Genomic DNA, 20647 nt, shown 5'->3' on the forward strand with positions numbered 1-20647 from the left:
CCTGACGGTGCCTCCACCATCTGAACGTCACCAGTCAGGTGGCAAGAGAAGGTAATGTGTGGCTCTCATGCTTCGCTCACACTTCCTTGGTCAGACAAATCTCATGGCCATGCCTATCTTCAAGGAGGTGGGAAGAACAATTTTACCATGTCCCTGGAAGGAGAGGATTCAAAATAATGGTGAAGCCAGGAGATCCCAGAGGTAGGGAGGCCTTTCAAAGGTTATCACAATATAGATGTAAAATGATCAGACACTGGGAAAGTATAATATCTATAGGAAGGAGAAGAAGAGCATGAACAACAACAACAACAAAAACATTTCAGGGTAATTATTCTGAAGAGGTAGTCAAGGAAGACTCCCAGCTTTAGAGTCTGATCGATTGGGTAGAAATGAGAAATTGTGGAGGAATTGGTTGCAGAGGGGAGTGGAAAGGCTGAGCTTGGAACGGACATGCTAAATCAGAAATTAAGGTGGATATTCACCCTCCACCTATCTTTCCACCCCCCCACCGTGCTCCGGCCACACTGACCTTTCTGTTCCTTCATACACCAACCTTGTTCTCACCTTAGGGTTGTTGTACCTACAGTTTCTTCTGGAATGCTCTTCTCTGGGCCTATCATGAGCTCCTGCCTGTCATTCAGAACTTAACCATAGTGTCACCTCCTCAGAAAGGCCTTTCCTGGTCATACAAATGTAGCCACCCAGTCACACATTATCACACCTCCCTACTACAGTTATCAGCATAGTACCTAGAGCTAACCGATATTTTTATTGGTCTATCCCTCTCCCCCCATTAAAAAGTAAGCTCCATGAGGTCATAGACTCTGTCTATCCTGTATCACCAGCTTCAAGTACAGTGCCAAGCAAAGTTGGTACTCAATAAATACTTACTGAATATTCACATGGAAATTTCAGTTAAAAGGTATGCAATAAGGGACATATAGATAGGGCTCCAATGAGGAAAACAGATTTGGAGTAGTGAAGTTCTCTAAAGTATTAAAGATGAACAAGAAGCATTAAACCTTTAGGAATGTTCCCACTCAGTGGGTAAAGAAGCGTAGGAGACTCAGAAGTCTGAAGGGTAGAATAGAGTGTCTCCTGAAGCGAGGAAAAAGTTTCACTGAGGGATGGGTCAATGGGGGGCAAGTGTTATCTCTTAGTCAAGAAAAATGGGAATAAGAAAAAGACCATTGGATTTGGAAAGGTCATTTGTGACCAATGAATAAAGGAGTAAAAATGTAGGGCTTAAGGAGAGAAAGGACTTGGCAGGTATAGCTCATTACTGGAGTAGGTTTGGCAGTAAAGGGAATTACTACTCCAGCAGGATTGCGTGGGTTTCTTTTTGCGAAACCTATGGTTCTTAACTTGAAGTTAATGGATCCCTAGGGGGTCCACGAGTCACTTTCAGGGACTCTGCAAATTCAGAAATTATAGGCAAAATTTTGTGTTTGCATGGGGGTACGAGGTGGGGGAAAGAGGATTTTAGTTTCATTATTTTCCAAAAGGTCGAGACCCAAAGGTTAAATAGCCAGTGCTGAATAGGAAGAGAATAAGTTAAAAAAAACAAAAACAAAAAAAATGGAGACCCATAAAAGGGCTAAGCTTTAGAGAGAAAAAGAAAAACCTCTTTCTTATCTAAGGAAAAGCTAGAAACAGATTTTTAAAAGTTCACAATTACATCATCATCTCAGCAAAATAGGGAGTAAAGACAGATCTGGAAACACTGGGGAGACTTGTGCAAACACGCTCCAGTTAAGGGAGACTGAAGAAGCCGGGAAGACGGAGTGGGGAAAGCCTGTGTTCCTCAACCGAGCCCGCTGCCCTAGCAAAGCACCACCTATGCAACGTCACCGCCCAGGAGGTGGTGCTCAAGACTGGGAACTGCTGGTATTGTTCTTTAATCAGTAAGCGCCCCTCTGAGACCCCAGCTGAAACGTCTGGGATCGAGAGCAGTCTTACCACAAAAAGCATCATCACCGGGCAGGGGAGCTCATCAGTGAGTCAGCTCAGGGACAAGCTGTGCGTCCGACAAGCTTCCCCAAATTTGCCGTACTTTCCTGCTGTGTTTGGGCAGCTGCCTCCTGCCCAGCCTCCCCACCTGTCGTCGTCTCTGAATCGTCCCGCCCCATTTCGACATCTCCCTTCCCCGCCTCCAGCTCTCGGCCTGGCGTAGGGCCGAGCGACAGCAGGCCCCCCGGAGAACTCATTCACTCAACAACTGCGGGGTTTACTTGGCGACTCCGGGGCAAGCCCAGTGCCGGGCGCTGGGGCCTGAGGAGCATCAGGCCCTAAGGAGTCCGCCCGCGCGCAGCACGGAGGGGTCAACTCTCCCGACCTGACCGGAGTTTAACGGGCAACAGCTTTCCCGACATGCCGGTGGGCCTCGCCAGGGGATGCCCGGCCCCGGTCCGCTCCACCCAACGCCAGTCCGAGATCCCGCGGGAACAGAGTTCTCGGGCCAAGGCCACCCGCCAGCACACGACCCGCGAGTCCCGGGATTCGGGGCGGGCGCTCTAGCAGGGGCCTAACCGCATCCGTCAGCGGTTTGACCTTGAAGGCCAGGCACCGCCCTCCCCTCCTCCCCCGACACGATCCAGCCTGCAGCTCCCACAGCTCTACGGGCGCCAGTTGGGGCCCCAAATTCCCCCTCGATAGCCCCTGGGCGCTTCGCCCTCTTCCTGTAGCCAATCGGATCCCGAAATAAAACTGGCCAATGGCCGCTCTCAAAGTATCAAGAGTCGTTGAGCCTATCAAAGTTCAGCCTTAAGTTTCTCCCGCCCCCCAGGAAAGTCGGAGGGCGGGTTGATCTTACATGTTGGCCAATCAAGTGGCCAATAAACAAGAAGCTTCCAAGATCAAAGGGGAAGGGGTGGGATCTAAGCTGTCGCAACGCCGCGGGGCGGAGGAATGACAGGCAACTTCACTAATACCACAGACCTATTTTTGCTACGTAAGCCAGGGGCGGGGCTAGCTTGACGGCTGCACCAATGGCTGACTGAGGGGCGTGTCCTCGGGGCCAAGCGGGAGCCCGAGGCCCCGGGCTCTCTGGGCCGCGCCTGAGGCAGACGCAACGGGGCTGGGGGGAGGCGACGGCAGCGGCGGCAGCGACGGCAGCGGCGGCGGCGGGGGTGGGCGCCGCAGCTGGCCCGGGTGGATGGAGTTGGAGGGGCGGGGTGCTGGCGGTGTGGCGGGGGGGCCGGCGGCTGGGCCGGGGCGGAGCCCCGGGGAGTCGGCGCTGCTGGACGGGTGGCTGCAGCGGGGCGTGGGCCGGGGGGCCAGCGGCGGGGAGGCCGGGGCCTGCAGGCCCCCGGTACGGCAGGATCCGGACTCCGGCCCGGACTACGAGGCGCTGCCGGCTGGAGCCACTGTCACCACGCACATGGTGGCGGGCGCCGTGGCAGGGATCCTGGAGCACTGCGTGATGTACCCCATCGACTGCGTCAAGGTGAGACCTGGCCCTGCTCCGAACTTCACCTGGGGCTGACCCGACCCCTGGGTCATGCCCGGAGCCAGGATCCCAGCCGAGAGCCGGAGCCGACCAGGGTCCCTTTCTGGCTCCTGCCACCACACTATTCGAAGCACACACCTATGCAAGAAAGGTCCCGGCCGGGAACTGATCCCAGTCAGAAGCCAGGACCAATTTCTCACCGTCAGTGAGATCTAAATTGGGACTCTGGAAAGAAAATCTGTCAGCCAAAACCCTGGATCCCAACTGAGACTAAACAGGAATAGGGTGGGATGGGAAGGGAACAGGTAAGTGCTACCAACTTGATTAAGGTAAAGCTTACTGAACACCCTCAATAGGATCTTAATGGCTAGAGATGTTCTCTGGCCAGTGCTTTTACAAGCTCCTTGCTGTGTTTTCCCTTAAAAGTGATGGGGCAGGAACCAGAATCTGGGATCTCTCAGCTAGATGAAGGATTTACTTATTAAATCTTAACCCATGAGTGATTGGACATCATTGTGCAGTCAGAATTCAGAGTTCCTGACTGGAAATAATATGGGAAAGACCATGTTCAGGAAAAAGTTTCGGTTTCTCTGTGCAGCAAGCATGATACTCCACCTATTTCCTGAACATGAAAATTGAGCTGGGATTAGGATTGTGTATATGCAGGGAGCACATCAGCCCTCCAAGGAGAGATGGACCTCATAGTGTATTTCTTTAGCCACTTGAAGTTGACAAAAAGGGAAAAGTTGTCTAGAAGGGAAGCATGACAATACTGGAAAGTAGATGTTAGTGTGAAGAAAATAAAATGGGATCAACAAGAGGGCATGATTCGTGTGAAAGTAAAACTAATTTCAGCCACACCAAGCAGGCTGATGAGTGGGTACAAGAAGTCAGATGCTTCTGAAGAAAGCTGGGTGACGAGGGGAACACATTGTTCTTTACAGTTCTTATTCTTGTGCATTAGCAAAGGAACAACCACTAAATAAACTGAATGAGAAGTAAACCCAAGGGGACTGTTGAAATAAATATAATGACAGAGACTGGTTCCTCCTTTACATGTTAAGGGTAATATAGTTAAACAATATCCTCACAGCTCTTGGATGTATGTTTTCTTCTCAAATTAGGAAAAAGTTACATATTCAGGAGGAGAGTATCAACTTGGAAGATGCAAAGTCTTTCTCTTCTGTTTCTCCCTGGTTCCAGTACCGTTTCATGTTTTCATTAGTAAGGTGGATGAGGAAATGGAGAAAGTGCTCCTTAAGCTTTGTGAATGACACCGAGTTGGTAGGAGTATTCTAGCACACTGCAAGGTAACTCCTACCAAGGGCCACACCCTTGAAACTGTGGTAAATGCACTTGGCTAAAATGGCTCTTAGAATTTTATTTATTTTTTTAAAGATTTTTGTTTTTGATGTAGACCGTTTTTAAAGTCTTTATTGAATTTGTCACAGTATCGCACCTGTTTTATGTTTTGGTTTTTTGGCCCCGAGGCATGTGGGATCTTAGCTCACCGACCAGGGATCGAACCTGCACCCCCTGCATGGGAAGGCCAAGTCTTAACCACTGGACCGCCAGGGAAGTCCCTAGAATTTTAAATACGCATGTCAATTGTGAGGAATAGAAATAAATAGTAAAATCCATGAGAGAGAAGAGGATGGCTAATGCTCTAACAATATTGAAATGTCATACGTATAAGTACAAATAAAAAAGATCCAGACATGTATGTAATAGAGTCTAGGTTGAATGACTGTGAGTTGTTAATGCTGTATATCCAAAAGTTAACATGATCTAACTGCAAAGTAACCTCACTATACTTGGACTGTGAGTAAAGTCCAAGATAGTCTAGGGTGCTGTCTTTCAGGATGGGTATCAAATGAAAACTAGATCAAGGAGAGTAATGAAAATTATTGAATGGCTTGAAAAATACAATGTAATAATGTGACTGACTTAGAAATATTACCTCAGCTTATCAGTTTAAGTGTTGTCCCACTACCTTAGGAGACTGTCTCCTTACTCCATTATTTACATAATGCTAATGTTGTTGTAAACATTTTATAACTTCCTCTGTTAGAAATGTCTGTAGAATACTTGGCTACATATCCTTAGATGGGGCAAGTCTTTGTCCTGTGACAAGACAGAGTTGATGTTTTAGTAATTGAGACCATTCAGAATCAAATATGGCAGTTCAGGTGGGAGATCAAAATGGGTAATGCTGATTGGGGTCAAAGATAAGGTAGGACTGGAAAGCAAGGAGACTGATTTACTCCTGAGGTTGATAAACCCACTGAGGGAACATTTTGGAAAGAGGAGTTCCAGAAATGTTTTGCATAACTGCAGCAGCATTGCTGGAATAAGTCGCTTGTAGCCTTCCAAGATAACTGTTTTGAAGAACAGTTCTTATTCATTTGTATAAGCTTTGGAATTTTTGTTTTTAAAAAATTAGTAATACAACATTACAGTCGTGCCTCAAAGCACTACATTAAAGAAATAATTATTTCATCTGGAGGAAAAAATGCTCAGGAGTCTTCAAAAACACAAAAGCATGTTTTAGAAGAATCATTTTCATTTGCCATTAATGCTGGGATTTAAATGATTAGAGGGAAAAACTAGGTTAGCCTATCAGGATTTAGTGTCAGTAAACACTGTTTACAGTAGACACTGTTGTGCAGGCATGAAAGTAAAATTCAAATCTCTTCCTTCAGAAAGGGCTTTGCAGTTCACTTGTCCCTGGGTAGCTATTCTTCCTCTTCTACCATAAATAGGCGGTGGAGAGGAAGAGCAGCCCAACATACCCTAAGACTAGAGGCAGGTATCTGTGTTGGAGCCTAAAGGGCAACCACAGTGTTTGCAAGTGAAAGCTGATAGTGACTCTTGGCATGCAAGCCTGTGCACCCCCAAACCGCTTATCAGGGTCAAGTCGACTTAAAATATCCTTGGGAGGGACCATGGGAAGTCAGCATAGCCTTGCTAGGCTATAGTTAGTCAACCAGCGATTTTCATGGTCATAATAGGGAGGTTTGGGAGCCCAAGTGAATCCCAGTTTTCCTTTTCTGGGCTTCAGAGACAAGCACCAGACTTTATCTAAAGGGATAGGTTCTACAGTGTAAAGCAGTCAAAACTCTCCTCAAAATCATCTGGCTAAGCACCTGTCACCAAGGTGCTGCTTTTTGGCTTTGTAGTGGTGAAGCAAATAATTACTTATATAATAAGTTAAGGAGGGAAAGAACAAAGGGAAATAAATCTTTTCCAAACTCCAGATGTAAATGGTTATCTGTATACATTCACCAGTGGACAGTTAGGAAATGGAAACATTGGCTTATTTGATTTTCTTATATCTAATAATGAGTATTCAGTATATGGCAATTACTCATGTTTGTCAAGCACTATCTGATGTGCCTTAATATTTACTGATTTAATCATTGGAACAACTTCATGAAGTAGATACCATTTTCATTATTTTATAGATGAAGAAAACAGGCAAGTTAAGTAACTTGCCCGGGGTCACATAGTGGCAGAGTCATGATTTAAACCCAGTCTGACTCCCAAGCCTTCCATATAGGCTCCCAAAAGCAGATTTCCAGAACCAAGCAAGGCGCAGAATTTCACAATTGTGCTCCTTCCTAAACATGACCTTTAGATGAACAGCTGGACATATAAATCATAGCCACAGAGGAACTTTAAAATGAAAAGAAAAAATACAAAATCAAGCCTGATTTATTAGTGGTTAAAGACCAGTTAGTTGCCCATGCATATTTGCAAAATGACTTATACACGAGACAACACTGCCATGATCTGTAAATTCTGAGATATGAACTAACATTTCTGAGAAACATAGGTGACTACAATAAAAAGCCTTATATTTCTAGCACCGCATAAATTAGCAATGGCTTTTACTTGCCTTAACTCTGAATCTCCACAACAGCACTCTGAGCCAGCCATTCTTAGTCTCATGTTACAGATGACATTGCTGAAGCTCAGAGGTTAAGTGACATACCCAAGACCACATAGCTAGCAAACCTGGGTCTCCCACTCAGCCTTTCTGACTCAAATGTGACTTGTCTTACCAAACTACTTACCTGTTCAGCTTTTCTTCAAAGTCAGGCAGTGGTTTTTTCTATGTTGAAGACTTCACTAATTCTTACTTAGAGATTTCATCTTTAAGAGGTTTTCATCTTTCTCTGAAAGAGATTTATTGGCCCACAAATTTGGGGAGCCATATTTGTTTTTATATTTGGTGTGGCTTATGCCTGGGTCCTCTCCATGAGGGTGTATTTTCATTGAGTTAGAAATTGTGAGTTAGATTTAGATGTGTGTGTAAAATTTTCATTGTAACTTACACACAGTCCAGGTTTCTCTTGTGGGTAAACGGTTCCAGGCCTCTGAGGCCAGACCTTTAAGACTAGTTACCCAAATATGCTATTGACTCCAGCAGAACAGTGCAATTTCTAAACATTCCCCCAATACAAGATTAGTTTTTTTTTTTTTAATTTAATTTAATTTATTTATTTATGTTTGGCTGTGTTGGGTCTTCATTGCTGCACGCGGGCTTTCTCTAGTTGCGGGGAGCAGGGGCTACTCTTCATTGTGGTGCACAGGCTTCTCATTGCGGTGGCTTCTCTTGTTGCAGAGCATGGGCTCTAGGTGCGCGGGCTCTAGAGCGCAGGCTCAGTAGTTGTGGTGCACGGGCTTAGTTGCTCCGTGGCATGTGGGATCTTCCCGGACCAGGGCTCGAACCCGCGTCTCCCGATTGGCAGGCGGATTCTTAACCACTGCACCACCAGCGAGTCCTTTTTTTTTTTTTTAATTGAGAAGTAGAAAAGAATGTGTCACACTGTGATAAGTGATATTGTGTATTTCTGATTGAACTTCAGTAATCTTTTAGGCTACCAGTTCTTTGTTGGTAGCAGGAAGGAGAAAATAACTAGAGGAATGTGGATTGCTTGCAGCTCACCAGGATTTGTTAATCTGGTTCGTTTGTTTTCTCCCATGCTTTTGACAAGAGGCATTACTCTTGGATTCCAGATGGCCAACAGGAAGGTTCAAGCTTTTAAATCCAGATTGAATCAGTGACAGGAATGAAGTAGGAATTTAAACTATACTTGGGCGTTAGTTGCCCCTATTGGCTCACTAATGGCCTTTTTGAACTGGTGCAGACAAAGCTAAGATTCATTCATTCATTCATTCATTCATTCATTCAACAAACAAATCTTGAGTGCCTACTGTGTTCCAGGCACTGGATATTGATTTTTTTTTTAGTATTTAATTAATTAATTAATTAATTTTTTTGGCTGCGTCGGGTCTTAGTTGTGGCACATGGGATCTTTTTGTTGCAGCACGGGCTCTTTGTTGCCATGCGCAGGCTTCTCTCTAGTTGTGGCGTGCAGGTTTTCTCTCTCTAGTTGTGGTGCACGGGCTCCAGGGCACATGGGCTCTATAGTTGTGGTGCGCGGGGTCCAGAGCACGTGGGCTCTTTAGTTTGCGGCACGCGGGTGCTCTAGTTGAGGCGCGTGGGCTCAGTTGCCCTGCGGCATGTGGGATCTTAGTTCCTTGACCAGGGATCAAACCTGCGTCCCCTGCATTGGAAGGCGGATTCTTTACCACTGGACCACCAGGGAAGTCCCTGGACACTGATTTTATACTATCTGGTAGTCTCCATGCCACCCTAACCTTGAAATAGATCAATAGACAAGAGATCTGCATTGGAGACTCATCCTTCAGAGAAGGTCTGTGATTTGGGAAGTATTTCAAGTAAGATTAATTTCCCAAATTTCAATATCTACCATATACATTCATTCCAGTCATTGAATCCTCTAGAGATTCCAAGGGTTATGTTTCACTGAGACTAATTTTATTCATTGATGCCAGTTTTGGGATTCAGTCAGTTTAGATTAGAAATCTGGAATCTCCCTCAGTTTTAGAGAATAGATTGGTATCCACCTTCATAGTTTGAGGGTAGACTTTCTTTTCCAGGAAATTAGAGCAGCATCTATTAGGAATGCTACTTCTGCCAAAATTTTAACTTACAGGCCCAGCTGCCAATGCCAAATAGTCTGAAGAAGTCAGATTATCATCACGGTTATATCGAAGGAGGAGCTCTCATCTCATTAGTCAGTGTAGTATGTGGCCAGGAAGCAGGCCCAGGATCAGTCTGCAGAAATAATAAAGTATGTTGTAGATAGTAAATAGTTGACTTTAGAATCCACTTGTAAAGAACTCTTAGCCTGAGTTTATTAAGACACAAAAGCAACTTCTCCTGAAACACAGGCTTAATATTTGTTGCTGGGTGCAAGAACGCTTACCAAGGGGCGATTTTTTGAGGGAAAATAATGGTGTTCCACTCGTAGGGTCATAGGTGACCAGAAAACGAAAGGTCCAGCCAAGGCTTGGAAAGACTGCACGTAGATTTGGAAGGCAGTAAAACTGGATGCCAGGTATCACTTCTACATATTGGCGTGATTTCACGTAGGAGGTCTGCCTAGTGCCCAAGCCTGAGTGTTGAGATTGGGTGCGCAGTCAGCATCACTGACATTGCACTTCTCCTCTCTGTACTTTCAGACCCGGATGCAGAGCCTACAGCCTGATCCAGCTGCCCGCTATCGCAATGTGTTGGAGGCCCTCTGGAGGATTATAAGAACGGAGGGGCTGTGGAGGCCCATGCGAGGCCTGAACGTCACAGCAACTGGTGCAGGGCCTGCCCACGCCCTCTATTTTGCCTGCTATGAAAAGTTAAAAAAGACACTGAGTGATGTAATCCACCCTGGGGGCAATAGCCATATTGCCAATGGTATTGAGCCTTCCTGTGCTGGTTCCTCCACTCTCCCAACTCTTTGGGCTTTGCTGTTGTCAGTGCTTTCCAGTCTCAGCATGATTTGAAGCTGAAGCTTTGGGCTGGGGTAGGCCAGATTATAGGCGAGGGACTTCCAAACCTGATGTTCTCAGACAACGGGCTGCTTCACCCCCACCCCTTCTTTGGGGCATCTCAACAAAGGGTTACAATAGCCTCCCTTACGTACCAGCTTGACTCTTTCCTCTCATTTTCTCCCTGGTATCAGCTTCTGATGCCCTGGTAATGTGGAGACACACACTGAACTGCCCCCGTTGTGTACTTCTTGGTAGTTGGGTGGTATCCCGCTCCTCGGGGCAGGATTGGAGGTAACCCAGCCACCCAAGGAAGACATCCGTGGAGCCTCAGCTCTTCGCCTCACCTTTGCAGGATCCCAGCTGCCCACAGGCAGTTTGTGTCATGGAGGACATGACAAGGCCTCAACAAGTGAATGGGGCTGGGGCCGGGGGGCTTCTGTACAAAGAAACCAGAGGGTTGGAGGTTGTGTGGAAGTAAGGGAAGGGATGGCAGCCTGGAGAAAACCAAAGTGAAAGTGGAGAGGAGAGGGTGAGGGATACGGTAGTTCAGGACCTGAGGGAAAGGTCTAGGTGGACAGATGTTAGGATTTGGAGACTGGGGTTGGGCAGCATGGGGCAGCAGGATAGAAGGTGAGATTCTGTGGTGGAGATCTGACCACCTGCCCCTCGTGCTCTCCCGCCATTGGAGGCGGTTGATGTGCTGGCATCCCTTGGCCACAGTGTATCTGCTTCCTGTCTGGAGCGTGAACTGCATTTATTCTCAGAGCCATCTTTGTTGAAAAAATCTGGGCTGTTTCTCAGACTCTTCCTGGCCTTCCTATCGTAGCTGTGGAAGGTAGATTGATGGCCTTACTAAGTTAGAGGGAACAAATATCTTCATTTCTCTGAACAGGCATTTAGAAGCAGTGGGTTCCTGTCTTTTAAACTGGCTCTTAACATTCCCTCTCCTTGCTGTGGTTTATCACAGCCACGCCCCTTCACTCTGGGTCCTCTGTGAGTCAGTCACCCTCTCCTGGCCTTACATGTGGCAGTTGTCTTTTCCTTTGCAGGTGCAGCCGGGTGTGTGGCAACATTACTTCATGATGCAGCCATGAATCCAGCAGAAGGTAATGATTCCTCACCCTTTCCCTCTGTGGGCAGCTGCATCTACATCTCTGGGCTTTTCCTTTTTTTTGGTTTGCAGGAGAAAGCCAGGGAGCACCCCATCAGTTTTGGTGGGAAATCCTGGCGTGTTACATTGTCTTACCACTAGAGGGCACTCCCTCCATGTTGTCGGTGCTTAGGAGGATTCCCTTAGACAGGAAGCATATTCAGTGAGATTTATTCACCTGGGGCTTCCCTGGAAAAAGGTATGGCTCTATGTGGCCTATTCCTGGGCCTTCCTGGAAGTCCGCTTTATAGTGGATTTGATCTAAAAAATTTAGCAGATTATTTCACTTTTCTTCAAAAAGGTGAAGATGGATATTGACATTTGAAAATACTGCCTATCTTGTTGGAATGAAGAATGGTTGAGATAGGAATGAAAGGTACATTGGTAGAGCTTAGTCCCTGCACTGCTGCTTGGATCTTGGCTTTTCAGTTGGAGAATGAGGTACCCAAACAAATATGAAAGGATAGCACAGTTGCCAGGTTCCTTAAAGTTCCAGTTCTTTACCTGTCTGGGCAAGGCCATGGCAAGGAAAGGGCCAAAGCTAAGCTGAAGATTATACCTGAGCTTATACCATGTATCTACTTGAGGGGATAGGAGATGTTTGGAAACGAAAGCCATACCCTTCTTTGCTAAGAATTTTGTTTTTGGTAGCCCTTCTCCTCCTCCTGTGGAAGGATGACAGCCTCATGTTGTAAGAGTTCAGTGTTCTGTGTACCTGAGGATTGGGATTGTTAGGGCTATGTGTTCATTATTATGTTCACTGCCACTGAATCACTTCTTGTCTTAAGAGTTACGAAAGGGTAAGATGGTAACAATAATAGGTAGGTACTTATTTCAGGGAAACCCTCTGGAGTCTAAATTGTAGATATATCCTATACGTTAATTGGCTGGTTTTAAAGAAATCCTACTAGAATTGGGTCCATTATTTTTTAGCCCTTTATCACCCTCTCCTATCCCCTCCTCTCAAAAAAGGGAAACCTTCACTAATCAGGCTGACAATTCACTCATACTTTTTTCTCTCTCCAATCCATTGGCTGATCCACCGACTTGGGACTCCGAATCTGGACACTCCTGCTCACCGGTTGATTGCTGTCACCATTCCCTTCTTCTCATTGATGGCACCGCCAGTGGTGAAGCAGAGGATGCAAATGTACAACTCACCGTACCACCGGGTGACAGACTGTGTACGGGCAGTGTGGCAAAATGAAGGGGCCGGGGCCTTTTACCGCAGCTACACCACGCAGCTAACCATGAACGTTCCCTTCCAAGCCATTCATTTCATGACCTATGAATTCCTGCAGGAGCACTTTAACCCCCAGAGACGGTACAACCCCAGCTCCCACGTCCTCTCCGGAGCCTGTGCAGGAGCTGTAGCTGCCGCTGCCACAACCCCACTGGACGTTTGCAAAACACTGCTCAACACCCAGGAATCCCTGGCTTTGAACTCAAACATTACAGGACACATCACAGGCATGGCTAGTGCCTTCAGGACGGTGTATCAAGTCGGCGGGGTGACCGCCTACTTCCGAGGGGTGCAGGCTAGAGTAATTTACCAGATCCCCTCCACAGCCATCGCATGGTCTGTGTATGAGTTCTTCAAATACCTAATCACTAAACGGCAAGAAGAGTGGAGGGCAGGCAAGTGAAGCAGCACCGAGTGGAGCCAGGGTTCGGCCAACACTGCTGCTCTGCCCGCTCCAGCCACGTTCTCTGCCTCCCGGCGCGCTCCAGCCTCGGGTGGGGTGGGAAGGAAGGCAGAGGGCTCTCTCCCCCAGGCTCTTGGTGTTTTGGCTGACACCAGTTCCTGCCGCCCTCCGTCGTCGCCGCCTTTCCTTCCGGGCCCTAAGCAAGTGCAGCAAGTCACACCACAGCATCTCTGACACTCTCTCCTTCCTGGGCCTGATGACCTGCTCTAGACTGTTACAGAGGGATAAGCAGCTCATTCCCCTGGTTCCTAATAAAAAGCCTTTAAATTAAACGGTTTCATTGGGTTTGTCTTGCCAAAGGGGAAGTGAAATGCTGTCAACTGTTCTTGACTTTAAGCGTAAATCAAGGGGCCCATGGGGAAGGTTTATTGCGTATGTCTGTAGTTTTTGTTTCTGCTGTTTTCATGGTGATTTAAGACTTTGGGGCCCTACTCCCCCTTTTTTAGTAATAGGCTCCAAGGAGTCTCTCTGATGGCAGGAACAATGGGCCTTTGACAGATCCTAGCTAAACGGGTGCTCTTGATCCCCACTACTGCCTTTTCCCTAGGGCAGTGGCGTGGCACAGAAGAGGTAGATCTCTCTGCTCTAATTATCAGCTCTGCCTGCAGCAGTAAAACTTTCCATATGGCACTTGGTTTTCTAATGCAGTTGCAAAGCTAAAATTAGTGAAGCTGCAAGTCCTGAAGATGACGTGGTAAATAATAACAGTACCTTTCATTTGATTTTAAGGCTTTTACAAAGTACTTTCACATACGTGATCTCCTTTGGTTCTCACAAAATCTGAAGTAGGCAGTGCAGGTGTCATCTCTATTTTACAGGTAAGGAAAGCTCAGAGAGGCTGTGACTGGCTCAAGGTCTCACAGTAAATACAGAACTGGGACCCCAACCAGATCTTTTGTCCCCAGAAGTGAATCTAATTGTGCCTTCCTGCAGATAGGAAATGAGCGGAGGGCATGTACTCCACCTGCCATCTGAAGGAGCTCCCTGCCGACGGCCACTTGGGCTCTGAATACTTACAGGGACGGGGCTTTCACTGTGCTTTGTGGGTCAGTCTGTTCCTTTTTGTGTAACTGAACCAGTTATTAGCAAGTTCTTCAGTACATAGAATGGAAGTTACTCCCCTGAAACTTTTATCATCTTTCCATCTGTCATTCATTCAGTAACTACTGAGTGTCTGTGTCAGGCGCTGGTGTTGGGCACATGATGATAAATAAACCCCCCCCCAAAAAAAAAGATTTAAAAAAACCCAAAAAACAAAAATCATTCCAGCCCTCAAGGAGCCTGTTTTCTGGAGTGGAAGATACATGTAAACAGGCAATTACAAGATAAAATGGCAAGAAATGTGATAGGGTAAAACTAGACAGTCGTTTGGAGGACAGAAGAATACCCAGCCTGGCCGTGGGTGATGGGGTAGGCTTTTGGAGGAAAGTGACATCTGAGGTGACACCTGGAAGGCAAATGAGCTAACTGTGAAGAGGGGCGGGGAAATGTTCTAGGCAAAGACCTGGAGGTAAGAGAATGAGAAGTGTTTGGGGTTCAGTGTGAGAGGGGTTCAGTGGGGCTGATGGCCTGGGCAAGGCATGCAGCTGGAAAGCCAAGTGGGGGCTGGGTGTTAAAAGCAATGCTAAGGAGTTTAGACTTTGTCCTGAAGGCAATGCAGAGGCATTACGGGGGTTTTAAGCAGAGGTGTGGTGTGATGAGATTTACAACTGAAACAGATCACTTAGGCTCTCTGACAAAGGATTAGAGGAGCAAGACAGGACAGGCAGGCAGACCGGGAAGGAGGCTGTTGCAGTCTGCATCCAGGCAAGGCTGCATGGTGGTCTGTGCAGGGACGGTGGTGAGGGAGACAGAGAAAAGTGCCTGACTGGAGCGAGGTCAGGGTTGCAGATCAGCAGGATTCGGTTACAGAGTAAATCTTGTTCTCTTTCCACCTGACAGCCCTTCAAGTATCTATGGAGAATCGTGTCTGAATGCGCTTGAAACAAACTGTCAAGAAAACAGCAGGGTCTCCTTTTCTAAGGCTTAAGTAAGCTCTCCCAGCCCTCTGATTTAGCGCTGAAGAGAGATGTTAACAGCGCCAAACGGTGGTCACTGGAGTTTGAATCGCCTGTGGAGTAAAAAGAGCATGATGAAGTCATTGCAGAGGTCATTTCAGAGGGTTTGTTTGTAAAGTTTAAGAGAATAGCTGCCTCCCAGCATGGAGTAAGCACGAGAACAAAGGGATGCCTCCCCAAACCTTAGCCCTGTAGTGAGCTTTCCAGAGCTACTGCCTGGCGTGGTACCCGGACCACAGCAGACACTGTGGCAATAAGGCCCACTTTTCAAGAAAAGGACACGGGGTATTTTCAGAAAGAATGGAAGTCACTAAAGACCCCCTCAGCTCTAATGCCATTCACAAATAATGAGAAAAGAGCGCAGAGTGACCTTCCAGTCTCCAACTGTGTTCTAGCTACTGGATGAGTTTGGAATTTGGACAGGGCATTAGATTCTGTAGGTCTCTGGGCCCAATCACTAGAGAAGACAGAGGCAGAACACTGTGATGGGGTCGAGAGTCTGGGTGCCAGTGAATGGGGACCTGGGTCAGGAACCAAGCCTCACTTTCATGGGCTCACCACACCCATGGGAACTGTGGGCTTTGGGGGTATCTCCAAGCCCAGAGTCTTCCTGGAAAGCCAGGTAGGTTATGTGGCACCGGGAGGACCCAGCTCCAAGCCACCATCAAGGGGTCAATTCCTGCACTGTGCTATCCAAAGTGGAAAGTGAGAAAATAAGTCACAATTTGGCCAGAGAAAACTTTTCTTAATCTGACATACAAGACCAATGTGAATGAAACAATCTTGTATTAACACAAAGCAGTATATAGTCATGTATTGGGTTGGCCAAAAAGTTCATTTGGTTTTTTTCCATAAGATGGCACCAGCAGTGCTTAGCTGTCTTTAACTTCATTCGAAACAATTTTGTTAGACTGTATTGTGACAGCTGCCATATCAGCGTGCATTTAAAAAAAACATCAAAATTGGTGAATTTTTGTGTAGCCATTTTAATATTGAAGAGGGAAGAAAAAAAGCAACGTTTTCGGCATACTATGCTTTATTATTTCAAGAGCGGTAAAAATGCAACTGAAATGCAAAAAGAGATTTGTGCATTGTATTGAGAAGGTGCTGTGACTGATCAAACATGTCAAAAATGGTTTGCGAAGTTTCGTGCTGGAGATTTCTCGCTGGACAATGCTCCAGAGTTGGATAGACCAGTTGAAGTCAATAGCAATTAAATCAAGACATAATTGAGAATAATCAACGCTACACCACACGGGAAATAGCCGACATACTCAAAATATCCAAATCAAGCGTTGAAAATCGTTTGCACCAGCTTGGTTATGCTAATCGCTTTGGTGTTTGGGTTCCACATAAGTTACGTGAAAAAAACCTTCTTGACCGTATTTCCACATGCAATTCTCTACTTAAATGGAAGGAAAACGTTCTGTTTTTAAAACAAATTGTGACGGGCAATGAAAAGTGGATACTGTACAATAATGTGGAAAGGAAGAGATCGTGGGGCAAGCGAAATGAACCACCACCTACCACACCAAAGGCCAGTCTTCATCCAAAGAAGGTGATGTTGTGTATATAGTGGAATTGGAAGGGAGTTTCTTTTTTTTAAGAATCGATTTTATTTATTTATTTATTTATTTTTGGTTGCGTTGGGTCTTCGTTGCTGCGCGTGGGCTTTCTCTAATTGCATCAAGTGGGGGGCTACTCTTCATTGCGGCTAGTGGTCTTCTCATCATGATGGCTTCTCTTCTTGCGGAGCACAGGCTCTAGGCGCGCGGGCTTCAGTAGTTGTGGTTCGTGGGCTCTAGAGCACAGGCTCAGTAGTTGTGGTGCATGGGCTTAGTTGCTCCACGGCATGTGGGATCTTCCAGGACCAGGGATCGAACCCATGTCCCCTGCATTGGCAGGCGGATTCTTAACCACTGCGCCACCAGGGAAGTCCCGGGAGTCTTCTATTATGAGCTTTTTCCGGAAAACCAAACGATTAATTCCAACAAGTACTGCTCCCATTTAGACCAACTGAAAGCAGCACTTGACGAGAAGAACCTGGAATTAGTCAACAGAAAACACATAATCTTCCATCAGGATAACGCAAGACTGCATGTTTCTTTGATGACCAGGCAAAAACTGTTACAGCTTGCTGGGAAGTTCTCATTCATCCGCCATATTCACCAGACATTGCACCTTTGGATTTCCATTTACTTCTGTCTTTACAAAATTCTCTTAATGGAAAAAAATTCAGTTCCCTGGAAGACTGTAAAAGGTACCTGGAACAGTTCTTTGCTCAAAAAGATAAAAAGTTTTGGGAAGATGGGATTATGAAGCTGCCTGAAAAATGGCAGAAGGTAGGGGAACAAAACGGTGAATATGTTGTTCAATAATGTTCTTGGTGAAAATGAAAAATGTGCCTTTTATTTTTACTTTAAAAACCGAAGGAACCTTTCAGCCAACCCAATACTAGACTACATGGAACCAACAATGAGATTGAGAGATAGAAAAGATGAGATTAGTCTAGGTCAGAGTTAATGAGGAAGAGGTGGCTTTGATGAATAGTAAAACAAACAAACAAAAAAAACCAAACTTTTGTAAAAGCCAATAAAAGGTCATGCTAATTTTATAAAATTTAGAAAACATAGAGTAAAAGAAAATACCTCCAATCCTATTACCCAGAGAATATGACATTTTGATGTGCACATCATCTAGTACTTTTTCTATGCATTATTTTTTGTTAATTTTCAAAAATCAGACCACACTGTAAACAGCTTCTTTCACATAACAGTATATGATGCCCATCTTTCCACATTATTAAATTTTCTTCCATCACCTCAATGTAAATGGCCACACAACATTCCATTGTACAAATGTACAGCAGCTTATTCAGTCAGTCCCTTGGTGTGCCTAAGAGCATTGCCATCAGAGGTAAAATGTGAATGACAAAAATGAGAGCAGGGTAGTTACAGAGAGAAGGTTCAGAGTGGGGAGACAGTTTGGTGCCACCTCCCAGCAGGAGCTGAAGAGATCCTGACTGGAAACCAGGGTGCAAGTTAAGGGATGGAAGGGGTAAGGCTGGCCAGCGAGAATGTCAGAGGTAGGAGGGTTCTTAGAACCCTTGAGCCCCACTTCACCCTACAGCATCCCTGACAGACCCTCTCCTGAGTCTGGGAGCTCACTGCTGCCCAAGGCCATCCATGTCATCGCTGCCAAGTTCACTGGTTAGAAAGTTCATTCTTTAGTCTTCTGCTTCCATTCTAGAATCATGTCACTCCTCTGCTTCTGTGGCCAAATTCCTCACCACGGCCACATGGCTTTACATAATTTGGCCCCTGCCTGTCTCTCCAACCCAAACCTACAACATGAACATGAGGCATTCAAAACAAACACATATTTTCGTGAAAATCTAAAATATTCCTTCTGTTGCCTTCGGTCACTGATAAAGGAGGCTTGATAAACAATATTCTGTCTCAACTATCAGAAACCTCACATGATCGCTGTTCAGACTGGATGTGCTACACCTGTTACCTCCTGCTACTTTAGATTGGTGAGCAGAGAGCAATTCTATGAGCGCCGCACACAATACTCCCTGTATTATCAGGGTTCCGTAAACGCAACCTTTTTTCACCGCCACCACTCCCACTGCCCACACTCACACACTGAAAAGAAAGAACAATTCTTTCTATTGAGGCACATAGGTCTCCCTGTAATTTCCACCTGTGGTCTCTTTCTGCCTGCTGGAGCAGCAAAGAATCACACTAATCCTTCTCTCTGACAGCCCTTCAAAAATATTAAGACGGCTATCATGTCACTCAGGGAGGGTCATATTCCGGAGCGCCTGAAAGCGAGGCAGAGGAGTTTAGACTTGGCAGCTAATGAGGAGCTCTTGTGGTTCTTAAGCAGGGAGGGACATGACTAAAGCAATGTCTGAGGATGATTCAAGCAACAGCCCGGATTAGGACAACCTGGAGGGTAGGACACTGGAGACAGGGACTCTAGCTGAGGGGCTATTGTCCCCATTTAGAAAAAGAGGACCCTCGGGACTTCCCTGGCGGTCCAGTGGTTAAGAGTCTGCGTTTCCACTGCAGGGGGCACGGGTTCCATCTCTGGTCAGGGAACTAATATCCCGCATGCTGTGTGGCGTGGCCAAAAAATAGTAATAATAATAATAATAATTTTTTAAAAAGAAAAAGAGGACCCTGAGAAATATCATTACTGGAAGGTGAAAGGGACTTGATGATGGTTTAGACATTCACGTGGGAACTTACCTATTGGTTGTTTGCACTCATCTGGCTGTGTTTCATCTCCTTCGTTAGACTGGGGCCCAGAATTGTGCCTTTTTGGTATCACCCCCTGCACCCCAGTACTCATAACAGGTGCTTGATAACTACTTGCTGACAATGGAATGGTTGTGGTCACACACTGAGGTCTGTCTGGGAAAATGATGGTACCGGGGTTAGGAATGAGCCACTTCACAAACATGTATTGAGCAGGTGGGGGCACTGGGGTAGATGCTGGGCCAATGTGATGGTCAGCTTTCGGTGTCAACAATGGTAAAGCTACAGTCCCCAGGTTTTCAATCAAACACTAATCTAGACGTTGCTGTGAAGGTATTTTGTGAATATGACGATATGATTAAAGTCTATAATCAGTTTACTTGAAGTAAGAAAGATTATCCTAGATAATCTGGGGGGGGGGAGTGCTGCTTTAAGTAGTTGAAAGGCTTTAAGAGCAGAACTGAAGTTTCCCTGACGAAGAAATTCCACGTGTGGGCTGTAGCTTCAGCTTGTGCTCAAGAGTGTGTATACACACACACAAACACACACACACACATCTCCTACTGGTTCTGTTTCTCTGGTAGAGCCCTGACTGATGCAGTGTGTAAGTGTGCACACACACAAGAAGAAACCATCACTTACTGCTGGCCAGACCCCTCACTTCCTCTGGCTCACTCAGTCCTCACACAATCCTCCTAACAATACTGAGAGGCGGGCACTATTGTTCCCATTTTTCAGATGGGAATACTGAGACTTGGAGGAGTTTGGTAATTTGCCCATCCCATGTTCTTCCCACATACTGTTTCCTCTATTTACAACATTTTTGCCTGGACCTTCGGATGGTGGGGTGCTTCTGAGCGTTTGAGTCTGGGCTCAGATGTCACCTCTGCAGACAGTCTTCCCTGGTCACCCAATCTAAAGCAATGTCCTCAGTCACTCTCATGTCACCCTGTTTTATTTTTCATACACATTATCAAATAGTAATAACGTGTATGAAAAATAAAATAAAATAGGGTATTTGACTATATGACGGTCATTCTAACTGTTCCTTGTTTCAGCACCATCCTCCTTCCCAACCAGGATGTCAATTTCATGGGAGCAGGTGCTTTCTTTACTGGTCTTATTCTTCATGACTTCACTGGGGCCTGGAACAGTGCTGC

General features: G+C 46.1%; 1 protein-coding gene across 1 annotated transcript; it reads left to right on the forward strand.

Annotated features, from left to right (window-relative positions):
* The first annotated feature begins 3139 nt into the window (after positions 1–3139).
* Positions 3140–13437, forward strand: SLC25A28 (solute carrier family 25 member 28). The gene is made up of 4 exons (XM_061194506.1): positions 3140–3445; positions 10004–10232; positions 11359–11415; positions 12588–13437. Exons 1-4 carry the CDS (start codon positions 3155–3157, stop codon positions 13103–13105), a joined length of 1095 nt encoding a protein of 364 aa, XP_061050489.1. The 5' UTR covers positions 3140–3154; the 3' UTR covers positions 13106–13437.
* Positions 13438–20647: the final 7210 nt, after the last annotated feature.

The sequence above is a fragment of the Eubalaena glacialis genome, chromosome 1 (genome assembly GCF_028564815.1).
Source record: "Eubalaena glacialis isolate mEubGla1 chromosome 1, mEubGla1.1.hap2.+ XY, whole genome shotgun sequence".
Classification (NCBI taxonomy): Eukaryota; Metazoa; Chordata; class Mammalia; order Artiodactyla; family Balaenidae; genus Eubalaena; species Eubalaena glacialis.